The following is a 12269-nucleotide window of genomic DNA, read 5'->3' as shown; positions in this document are numbered from 1 at the left end:
TTTTAATTCAGCAATCTCAAAACATTCTAATGTATTTATCACTGTAATATTGAGAATATCTGGCATAGGGTTTGGAGAGACTGCCGCAACTAGAGAAGGCCCTCGCACGAAACGAAGACCCAACACAGCTAAAAATAAATAAATAAATAAATAAATAGAGTAGCTATTAATTAAAAAAAAAGTATTACCGTTTCATCTTATATTTCACATCTCTACATTCTTCTTATTTATTGTTATACATTTTACATATGTACTGAAGTCCACAGTATATTGTTACTATTTTGCTTTAGATCATGAATTGGCAAGCTTGTTTTTTAATGGGATATATAGTAAATTTTTGGCTTTGCTGGCCATATGATCTCTGTCACAGCTCTCTTAACTCTGCCATTGTTGGGAGAAAGCAGCCATAGACATTCTATAAACAAATGAGTGTGACCGATTCAGCCTGCAAGCCAGTTTGCCAACCCATGCTTTAGACAGTCAACTATCTTTTATTTTTTTTGTTTATTTATTTTAAAATTTATTTATTTAATTTTGGGCTGCATTGGGTCTTCGTTGCTGCACGTGGGTTTTCTCTGGTTGTGGCGGGCACGGGCTACCCTTTGTTGCGGTGCGTGGGTTTCTGTTGTTGCGGAGCACAGGCTCTAGGCTCGTGGGCTTCAGTAGTTGCAGCACGCAGGCTCAGTAGTTGTGGCTCGTGGGCTCTAGAGCGCAGACTCAGTAGTTGTGGCACACGGGCTTAGTTGCTCTGTGGCATGTGGGATCTTCCCAGACCAGGGATCAAACCCGTGTCCCCTGCATTGGCAGGTGGATTCTTAACCACTGTGCCACCAGGGAAGTCCCAACTATCTTTTAAAATGATTAACAATGAGAAAAACATGTCTTTTATATTTATCTTAATTTATACTATTTCCAGTGCTTTTCTTTATAAGTTGCCATATGTTATCATACTCCTTCCGCTGGAACAACTACCTTTAAAATTTCTTATGTATGTTTGCTAGAATAAATTCTCTCAGCTTTTGTTTGAATTTCTCCTTCATTTTTGAAATATATGTTCACTGTGTGTGTAATGCTGGTTAATAGCTTTTGCCTGTCAGTATTTTGAAAATGTCATTCCATTGTCTTCCTTGCATAGTTTGTGACAAGTTTGATGTAACTCTTATCTTTGTTTTAATGCAGGGTGTCATTTTCTGGCTGCCTTCAAGATTTTCTTTTTAGTTTTAGTTTTCAGTAATTTGGTTATGTTACATCTAGTTTTGTTGTATTTATTTTTTGTCTGGGTTTCTCTGAGTGTCTTGGAACTGTGATTTGGCTTCTTTTTTTCATTTGTTTTAGAAAATTCTTGTCCATTGTCTGTTCAAATGTTTCTCCAATTTTTTTCTTCTTGTTCTGGATCTCTACTTACACATATGTTAGACAACTTAATATTGTCTCTTATGTCTTGCCTGCTGTATCCTGTTTTTGTTTTGTTTGTTTTATTGGTTTTTACACCTTTTTTTCTCTTTGTGTTTTAGTTTAATTTTTATTAACCCATCTTCAGGTTTACTTGACCTTTGTCATGTATGTAATTAGGAACACTGTAAATGAAATTCTGTGCTTGAGATTTTCTAGACCATAAAATAGGTTGAATTTTTATTTTTTTATTTTAAAAATTATTTTAATGTTTTTTTTGGCTGTGCTGTGTGGCTTGCAGTATCTTAGTTCCCCAACCAGGGATTGAACTCATGCCATTGGTAGTGAAAGTGTGGAGTCCTAACCAGTGAACCCCCGGGGAATTCCCTAATAGGTTGAATTTGGACCACAACCCATGAGGAAGTCACCTTATGGTTACAAATTCTTAGGGGACATTTTTATTTTTTCATTTTACTTACTACCAAGGTATAGATAGACAAGTTTATTTTACCATGCTGAGAGACAAGTTGTTGTTGTTGTTGTTTTCACTCTTAGACTGAAGGTGGAACCCTTTAATTGAGGATTCTCTTAATAACATCCTCACTTTGGATGGTGCCTAGGTTTTATCTCCTGTGTCTGTGCCTGTTTGGATACTGAAGGTCTCTAGGATTCAGCAGAATCTCTCATGGTGAAAACCAATTTATTGCTTTCTTACCTTCCACAATTTCTGATTTCACTTCATTTTGGCCCCTGTAGAAACTTTTTTTTTTTCCAGTTTTATTGAGATGTAATTGACAAACAGCATTGTGTAAGTTTAAGGTGCACAGCATAATGATTTGACTTGCGTACATTATGAAATGTTTGTCACCTAAGTTTAGTGAACATTCATCATCTCATATAGATACACAGTTAAAGAATAGAAAAAAATATTTTTTTCCTTGTGATGAGAAGTCTTAGGATTTACTCTACAACTTCATATGTAACATACAGCAGTGGCAATTTTATTTACCATGTTTTATATTACATCCCTAGTACTTATTTGTCTTAGTGGAAGTTTGTACCTTTTGACTGCCTTTATCCAGTTCCCCTTCCCTCACCCCCTGCCTCTGGTAACCACAAATCTGATCTCTTTTTCTGTGAGTTGGTTTGTGTGTTTGTGTTTGAAGTGTAATTGACCTACAGTGTATGTTACTTCCTGTTATATAACATAGTGATTCAGTATTTTGGTTCATTTCAAAATGTATAGAAGTGTATTTCAAAATGTATTTCAAAATGATCACCATGTAAGTCTAGTTAACGATTTGTCACCATACAAAGATATTACATAGTTATTGAATATACCCCCCACACTGTACATTTTATACCCTTGGCTCATTTATTTTGCAACTGGAAGTTTGTACCTCTTAATCTCCCTCACCTATTTCTTTCTTCTCCTTACCCCCCTCCACTCTGGCAACCACCTGTTTGTTCTCTCTATCTATAACTGTTTCATTTTTGCTACATTTGTTAATTTGTTTTTAAAAAATTTTTTAATGTACTTTTGGCTGCATTGGGTCTTTGTTGCTGCTGGCGGGCTTTCTCTAGTTGCGGCGAATGGGGGCTACTCTTCATTGCAGTGCGTGGGCTTCTCTTTGTGTGGTGGCTTCTCGTTGTGGAGCATGGGCTCTAGAGCACAGGCTTAGTAGTTGTGGCACATGGGCTTAGTTGCTCCACTGCATGTGGGATCTTCCTGGACCAGGGATCAAACCCGTGTCCCCTGCATTGGCAAGCGGATTCTTAACCACTGTGCCACCAGGGAAGTCCCTAATTTATTTTTTAGATTCCACATATAAGTGAAATCATACAGTATTTGTCTTTCTTTGACTAATTTCACTTAGCATAACACCCTCTGGTTCCATTCATGTTGTCACATATGGGAAGATTTCATTCTTCTTATGGTTGAGTAATATTTCATCATATATATGTATATGTGTGTGTGTATTTATATCTTACATCTTCTTTATCCATTCATCTGTTGATGGGCACTTAGGTTGCTTCCATATCCTGGCTATTATAAATAATGGTGCAATGAACATACGGGTGAATATATCCTTTCTAATTTGTGTTTTCGTTTTCTTCGGATAAATACCCAGGAGTGGAATTGCTGGATCATATGATAGTTCTATTTTTAATTTTTTGAGGAATCTCTATACTGTTTTCCACAGTGGCTGCACCAATTTACATCCCCACCAACAGTGCACGAGGGTTCCCTTTTCTCCACACTGTGAAATCTTTACAGTGGTAAAGATTGTCATTTTGCTGTGGTTGCTCAGCAAAATGTTAAAAAAAAAATTTTTTTTTTTTGCATTGTTCGGGATGTCTACTCTGCATAATGCCAATAATAGAAGTCTTACTCAACCTTTCACAATATGGATGTAGCATAAATTTTAATTGCTTCTTTACTAAGGGATTTAGGTTTTTGTTTGTTTTTGTTTTGCTAAAAAATTATGAAGTAAAAAATTTTTTTGCATGTGGATCTTTGTGCATACATGCAACTAGTTTTCATCACCAGCGGAATGAGGCAAAGGAGCAAGATATGATCATTTTTATCTAGCCTTTTGTGTGCTACTTAATTTGCGGATTCTTTACATGCCACTAGAATATGTTTTCATATTCTAAAACTTTCCCACCCAAACAAAATGCATTATCATAAGCACATTGTTATTTCTGAATAATCTGTGTTCAGGTTACCATACTTTGGAAGTGTACCCAAAAACAGCATTGCCACTGATCCTAGATTGTGTTTTTGCAGGTGAACAACACTTTTGATATATGCTGAATCATTAGAAAATAGAAGTTATGTATCAACCTGCAGGACAGTTCAGAACACAGCTTCTGATGTTTCTCAAATAAAGAAAACCAAAAGCCATCATAAATTATGTTTTTCAGATGGCATAATTACAAATAAATGAAATGAAACAGCAGGCTACATATCCTTGATAGTTTACAGTGCAGAGTCACATGGCATTGATTTCCAATGTAGAGGCCTTTTGTCAATACAAAGCAGTGACTATTGTAGATTATATGATGCTGAGTATTAATAAGCATGTTCTGTGCATATCATTTGTTATATGAAAATAATTTTTCATTTCATGCTTTATTTTTCCTTTGTGGTGCATTCTGAACTGTGGAATCCTTTGTCTACCATTTGGCTTTCCATAAACTATCAGGCAAAAATAAATAAATAAATAATTAAAATTAAAAAAAAAAAAAGAAGTAGAGAAAACAACGTATGGACACCAAGGGGGGAAAGCGGTGGGGGGGTGGGGGTGGGGGTGGTGGTGTGATGAATTGGGAGATTGGGATTGACATGTATACACTGTTGTGTATAAAATGGATGACTAATAGCAACCTGCTGTTTAAAAAAATAAAATAAAATTTAAGAAAAAAAAAAAAAACTATCAGGCAGGATGTCTGTGAGAGTCTCTACTTTGAGAAGTAGTGTACATAATACTTATTTATCATGTACCACTCATAATTACATTATCATGATATATCCTTTATCTTCAAAATAACGTCTGAGAATTCATTGTCCTTTTTTTTTTAAACTGACTTTTTTTAAAAAAACCTCTATACTTTTATTTATTTATTTTTTAATTAATTAATTATTTATTTATGGCTGTGCTCGGTCTTCGTTTCTGTGCGAGGGCCTTCTCCAGTTGTGGCAAGCGGGGGCCACTCCTCATCGCGGTGCGCGGGCCTCTCACTATCGCGGCCTCTCTTGTTGCGGAGCACAGGCTCCAGACGCACAGGCTCAGTAATTGTGGCTCACGGGCCCAGTTGCTCCACGGAATGTGGGATCCTCCCAGACCAGGGCTCGAACCCGTGTCCTCTGCATTGGCAGGCAGACTCTCAACCACTGCGCCACCAGGGAAGCCCTTCATTGTCTTTTAACACTAGAAAAAGGTTTTCTAAAGACTTTTTCCAGAAATCCAAATGTTTCTGGGGGCTCTTTCCAATCCTCATACAATGTATCTTTGGCATTTTAAAAATTGAGAACTAAATTTTCTGTAATTTTTTTGGTTTGAATTTTGTCTATGTAATTATTCTTTGAGATAGACATTTGAATTTACTCCATACTCATCCTTGTTTAAAACTCTCATGGCTGAGATGTCCTCAGGCTTGTAGATTGGCCAGCTTCGATGACATCTCTCTGGCCTTTGAAGTTGGCATAGTTCAATATAGATACCTCAGGGGTGTGTGGCCATGGAAAAACATGTTTTTGTTGTTGAGTGTTCTTGCTTTCTAGTAATTTTATTTTCTGCTCAAGGGATTTAGTATCTGTTCAGATACTTTATTTTTAAAGACCACATAAGTAATGACTTGACCTCTAATCTTAGCTTTGAAAATTCCCGAGACACTAATAAAGATAATGTCTGATGACCTATTATTTGAGAATACTATTCACTGGCCAGCAATCAGTGCTATTTAAAAATGTATATTTTACTCTGAAAATTATTTCCATGGCCGAAAGACTTTGTTAGTAAAATCGTGCATGTAATGACGTAGTTTGGTGACTCTTGGGCCTAGATTTATAATACTTTTTATATGGTGTCACTGAGGCTTATTACAGTTCAAAACAACTCTTCTCCTTAACTACTACACTAAATAATTAGTTCTGAGAAAAATATTCTGTAAACCATAGTCTTATCAGAAATAACACCTATCTCTTGGACTAATAATAAGAATATTTTGGACACAAAAGGTTATGTAGTAGTCCTCACTTTTCATGAATGTGGTCTATCTTAGCATTAAATGTATGAGCAAGATTTTTGCAAAGGGTCAAGTTAATACTGAAGACTGGGATCATCTATTAAATTATCTGGACTGTCCATGTCAGGACACATGCTTAATAATTTGTGGAGTGAAAGAGAAGTTCACCAGGGGCTTCCCTGGTGGTGCAGTGGTTAAGAATCCACCTGCCAGTGCAGGGGACACGGGTTTGAGCCCTGGTCTGGGAAGATCCCTCATGCTGTGAAGCAGCTAAGCCCGTGCGCCACAACTACTGATCCTGTGTTCTAGATCCCGTGAGCCACAACTACTGAAGCACGCATGCCTAGAGCCCATGCTCCGCAACAAGAGAAGCCACTGCAATGAGAGGCCCACGCACTGCAACGAAGAGTGGCCCCCGCTTGCTGCAACTAGAGAAAGCCCGCACACAGCAACGAAGACTCAACGCAGCCAAAAATCAATAAATTAAGGAAAAAAAGAGAGAGAGGTTCACCAGACTGTATTATATGTATGCCAAGGTGTATTCATGAAGAGGAGAGAAAAATAGTTTCCTCCCAGGTGTCTGGGCAAAAGCTAGTTGCCCTTTTTGTTGTTTTTATCTATAATAACATACCCTAATGGTAAGAACCTACCTAGACACAGTGTTGTTTTTGTGAAGTTGGTAGAGAAAACCACATATCGCTAACTTTATATGTTTCTTGTTTGGCTTTTTTGTTAAGAGATGATGTTTAGTTTTTTGCTAAACTCTTAAGTTATGTTCAAAGAGAAGAAACAGTCGCTTAATTAATTGTATTTTTTGTTGTTGTTCTTTTTTGGAATCTGTCATAACCCAGTTGGACAGTCCTGAAAGAGATTTGAGTAATTGAGATTTTCCCTTGCTTCCAGTGGAAGGGAAATATTTCAATTTACTTGCTTTAGGCTATAAAATAGTTTGTTCTTCCTTTGCCCACAGCAAGAATTACGAACCTAAAGTCACAAAACAGATTCAGTATTAACTTTTTAAGTTTCCCCATATTTCCACCCTCATCAACTGTAAATAATGTGCCTGAATGTAAAATGGAAAAAGTTGAAAATTTCCACTTGTGCATTTTGAGCTTTTCAGAGGTATTATACACTCTGGATATAATAATAAAAGATACTGGGCCTTATACAGTGCTTTCTGTGTGAGGAACTCATATAAACACTAATGCATTGATCCTAACACAGTACTTGATTGTGACTTTAAAAGGTCATGAGTTACTGCTGTTACAAAAATTTTTTTTAAAGGTTGGAGGAGGAGCTGTAATTTACAAATATTGTTTGAAAGATATCTAGATAAAAGTTGATACAGGAAACTGAAAAATTAAAGTTATGGGGGATTTTTATTGTTTGTTAACTTTTCTTTTAGCCTACAGTAGATTTTTATCCCTTTATGTTTTTTTTTTCTTTTGTCTATGAATATACTTGAAGCCCGATTCCCTTCTTAAGACCAGAAGGCACAATTTACTTTTAAGCTTTTTTTCCTTCTCAGCCAAGAAGGCTTAAACCTGTGGAGGTTTCCTGAGTTTGTCATAACGTAGTAATACATTTTATTTGTTCTCAATTGGAGATCATCCTTCTAGTTTTCTTAGTTTAATATTTGTGGCATATAGTTGTTGATTTTGATGAACATAGTAGTCAAGTGGCTTAATCTTCAACTTTTTTGTGCTTTGTAGGTTTATTCTTCAATCCAAGGAGGCAATTCATAATCAGCTGTTAGAGAAACAGAAGATAGCAGAAGAAAAAATTAAAGAATTGGAAGTAAGTAAGTTTTGACTGAATACTGATAGTCGTAGTCGACTTTTAGGAAAAAAGTAATTATCGTGTCATATTAAATGAAAATGTATGCCTGCCAAGGTCATGTCACATTGTTTTCATTTTTTCTAATTGTGCTAGAGCTATGAAGCAGTCTTTTTATGGCAGTGTATAAGACCAGAAAAAAGACTAATCTCTTGAAACCTTAGGGAGTTTTGGAGAAGATAGGATACTGTTAACCTGAATGTATTTCTTCCATTGCCTTAAGTGAACATGTCTATTCTTAAAAAATACAATAAAATAAAAGCACAGTGTATATTTAAACACCATATGTTGTGGTAGATGGGCATGAGAGTAGGTAATGATAATAAATAGTCAAAGGATCTAGTTATATGACTCTTGCACACATTGTAATTCTAGACAAGGACTGAGTAGTAAGCTATAACTAATTAACTATCTGAAGGATAGTGCTCCAGTGAGGAAAACTTTTTTTTTTTTTTTTGAAGCTAGGGAAAAAGATGATAGGTAAGAGTAATAGTTTAGTAAATCTTTGGAAAATTGGAGTTTATTATTACCATTTCCTTATACATTAAAACCTCAGATGAAATAGTCTTCTTGGGCTTTGGTGAATGGTCTATCCTGTATATAGTAAAAGTTGGACAGGACAAAAAACTGGTTATTATTTTTTGGGACCAAGATTTCCTGAGATGGGGGTGGATACAGTGACTTCATAGGTCACTTTATCTGATTTCTTTGAATACTATTTGAGGCAGTGGTTCAGAATCTGACTCAGCCCTCTCTGCTGAATTGGTGAGACACCCCCTGTAGCCTTCAGGGGATTTCTCAGGGACACTGACTTGGCATGGCTGGGGCAAGCATGTAGTATCTTAGGTTACTTAGGCTTATTTTTGTTTGACTACCAATGAGAATTTAAACAAACTTGATAGTGGCTTTGTAGCTCAGAAAATGTATTATAAAACAAAACAAATAAGCAAACAAAAAAAAAAAAAAAAAGAAGAAAACTTATCCTGTAGTAACCAGGTTGTTATTATATCCTATTTTATCATTTTTGTCAGCCCAGCTCTTCTAGATTGAGTTTTCCAAACAAAAGTATCTTAAAAAAATTGAACGAAACTATTTCATGTAGATTACCAAAAAAAAAGTGTGTTTTTGCACTTGTTGGTAAATATATCTAAAAATTGTCCTGATGAATAAGTAGCAAGATGCAAAGTAACGTGTAAATAATTCTTTTTATGGAAACAGACAAAAACCAAGATCTGTATATGAACATTGAAAATGATTTGTAGTTATATATATTAAATTAACACTGGTTACCCTAAAGAAATTAGATGGGACATGGGATGAAATTGTTTTTTTCTTATAACCTCTGTGTTGGATAAATTGTAACAAGTATGTGTTAACTTTTTTTTTTTAACATCTTTATTGGAGTATAATTGCTTTACAATGGTGTGTTTCTGCTGTATAACAAAGTGAATCAGCTATACATATACATATATCCCCATATCTCCTCCCTCTTGCATCTCCCTGTGTTAACTTTTATAATTTAAAAAAATCATCAAGGTAAAATTGCCACAGATGATGAGTTTAGCATACTATTCATTTCTGATGAATATTAGGAAATTCATCTTCCAAAAGTTTCCTGTCACGGAGTCTCTCAAATACTGGTAAGAGTATCCTGATATCTGTCAGGTAATAGAAGTAGATTAGCTAGCTTGTTGGTATTTGAAATGCTAATTAACAGCTACAAAAAACTAGCAGAGGTAAACTATAGCCTCTATCCTAGGAAGTTATTTTGTGTTTTTTGTTTTTAATCTTTCATCTTATACAATATTTATATTATAAAAATGATATAAGTATACTATAAAAAAGAAAAACAGTCAAAAAATAAAACAAATGATTAAACAAAAATAATGACTTTCTCCTCTTTCTGCATACCCTCAAAATGTCACTTTTACGGTTTGATGTGTATCATTACACTTTATAAAACTTTATTTTATAAACAAGTTCATACACACACATACACACTTTTTTTAAGTAAAGAGGAATTATGCTGTATATACTGTTTTTCATCATTTGACAATTTATCTTTCCATTTTAGTAATGTAAATCTAGTTTATATTCAGTTTCTTGTTTTCCATTTATCCTACCATCGTGGTTTCCTTATTACCTCAACATTCAATTATTGCATGATCCCTGCCTCTGCAGGTAGTGTTCTCTCCAACACTGCCCTAACCTGTATTTTTAATAGTATCACCCACTACACACACTATTCTCTTCCCTGAAGCAATCCTATACTTTTTGACTGCCATACCTTTATAATTTTATTACTTCAGCCTGAAATGTATACACATGTGCACAGACCCACATGTGCATGCATGCACACATACATTGTTAGTTGCAGTGTTCAGATTTTCTGTTTCTTACTGATTTTTTTTCCTCCTTATTCAGTTAGTTATGAGAGAGATGTGTCAAATCTCCCTCTGTGATGATATTTATTAATTTCTCCTTAGTCTTTCAGTTTAGTGGGCAATGGTATTTAGAAACTACTATCTGGGTGCTGTAAATGCTCATTATTACTATATGCATAGTTGAGATGATATGTTTCATTTCGCTTTATATGTTTAGGAATTTCTCAGCTCTTTTAAAGATAGCATTCCATTGACTTCTGGCTTCCATTGTTGCTGTTGAGAAGTTATCAGTCCAATTTTTGTTCCTTTGTCTTTTCTCTGTGGCTACTTTTAATATTGTTTTGTCATCTTTCATGCTTTGTAGTTTCTCTGGTATATGTTTAGGTGGGGATTTAGTCTTTTTGCTTTTTTTCTTAATCCTATCTGGGTTAAGTTGGGTTTTCTGAGTTTGAGGATTAGTGACTCATCAATTCTGGAAACTTTTTACTATCTCTGAATATTACTTCTTCACTGTTTTCTCTATTAAATGGTATTTCCCTCTGGAAGTTTTTTCTCACCTTTAAACCAGCTGCTTCCATCGTCTGCAGTAGCATCTTAACTGGTTTTTCCACCTCCAACTTTCTCTCTTCTAATCCTTTTAACATATTGAAGCTAGAATGACCTTCTAAAATGTTAAATCTGTCGTATTGTTCCTCTGTGTAAACCCCATCATTGTTTTTAGGGTAACATTCAAGCTTTTTAACATACCTTCAAGGCTGTTTATGAAATGACTCCTGTTTCTTTCTCTCATGTCCCTCATATCCTCTTCTTTCTCTTACACTGTATGCTCCAGACATGCAGAAATATTTTGTTTTTAGAACTTGCTGTGTTTTCTTTGTTTCTACTAGGTCTTTGCAAAAGTAATTCTCTCTGCCTGGGAACTTCCTCCTTCTGCTCTTACCACCTCCGTTAATCCTTAAGATCTTAGTTTAGGGCTACTTCTTCTGAGAAGCATTTTCTGATTCCTCAGTGTTAAATTAAGTGCTTTTCCCTTGTTCTCTCTAATTATTCTACTAGTTTCATAGCACAGTGTGAGGATTTGGGCACATAAACTATCATCAGTTGAAGTAATTACAAATATGGTTTCCTATTACTTGGGAAGCTTGATGCAGATTCAGAGCTCTAAATAGTTTTTCCCAAGGCCTCCCAGTTATTACTCTGCCTTTCAAATATACAGTCTCTTCTTCTGGGCCCTAGTATTTCTTGTCAGTCCAGCCTATTTCATCTTATTTAATTATCATTATCATTATTAATTTCTACCCTCAGATACCTTACAATTAAATTGAGGAGGCATAATTTATGCATAACTCTGCAGACAAAGGCCAGGCTGTTTAATTTAGCACATTTTCATCTCTGATAAAGTAAGCTTTTTGGTTTGGGTCCAAAGTTCTAGTTTTTGACCAGAGCTATTAACTCAGCCCCACAGTGTGTGCCTACCCACCCCTACCAACAGTCTATATAAATGACGCTATGGATCAGTCTTTTCCATGACATAACATAGGTGCTAGTGTGATCTGAGAGCCCATCTTCATTAGTATTTTCTAGACTCCCTTTTATCCACCTCCATTCTTACTGTTTATGTTTGCCCTCTCCAGATTTTTTTCCCCAGTCCTACTTAACCTAGAATTTGTTTAGCTTTTGATAACTGTAGTATGCTGTGTCTACATTGTCAACCAGCCTGGTGTCCCACTTGTTGGCCCTTTTCTTCTTATGGAGCAGGGGTGGGGGTACTGTAATGCTGCTGTCATGTCCTCTTTTTTTTGGGCCGCGTGGTGCATCATGCGGGGTCTTAGTTCCCCGATGAGGGGTTGAACCTGCTCCTCCTGCAGTGGAGGCATGGAGTCTTAGCCACTGGACCGCCAGGGA

The 12269-nt window shown here is 35.8% G+C and overlaps 1 protein-coding gene across 1 annotated transcript in view; it reads left to right on the top strand.

Annotated features, from left to right (window-relative positions):
* The window catches only part of PFDN1 (prefoldin subunit 1), a 59548-nt gene that overhangs the window by 21861 nt on the left and 25418 nt on the right, over nucleotides 1-12269 (top strand). Inside the window, exon 3 of the mRNA XM_068536000.1 lies at nucleotides 7857-7941. Coding sequence (XP_068392101.1) covers nucleotides 7857-7941 — 85 coding nt within the window. The remainder of the gene's footprint in view (nucleotides 1-7856; nucleotides 7942-12269) is intronic.

Source organism: Eschrichtius robustus, chromosome 2 (assembly GCF_028021215.1).
Source record: "Eschrichtius robustus isolate mEscRob2 chromosome 2, mEscRob2.pri, whole genome shotgun sequence".
NCBI classification, from domain to species: Eukaryota; Metazoa; Chordata; class Mammalia; order Artiodactyla; family Eschrichtiidae; genus Eschrichtius; species Eschrichtius robustus.
Note: the sequence above shows the minus strand (reverse complement) of the source record. Positions and strands in the feature narration are given on the sequence as shown.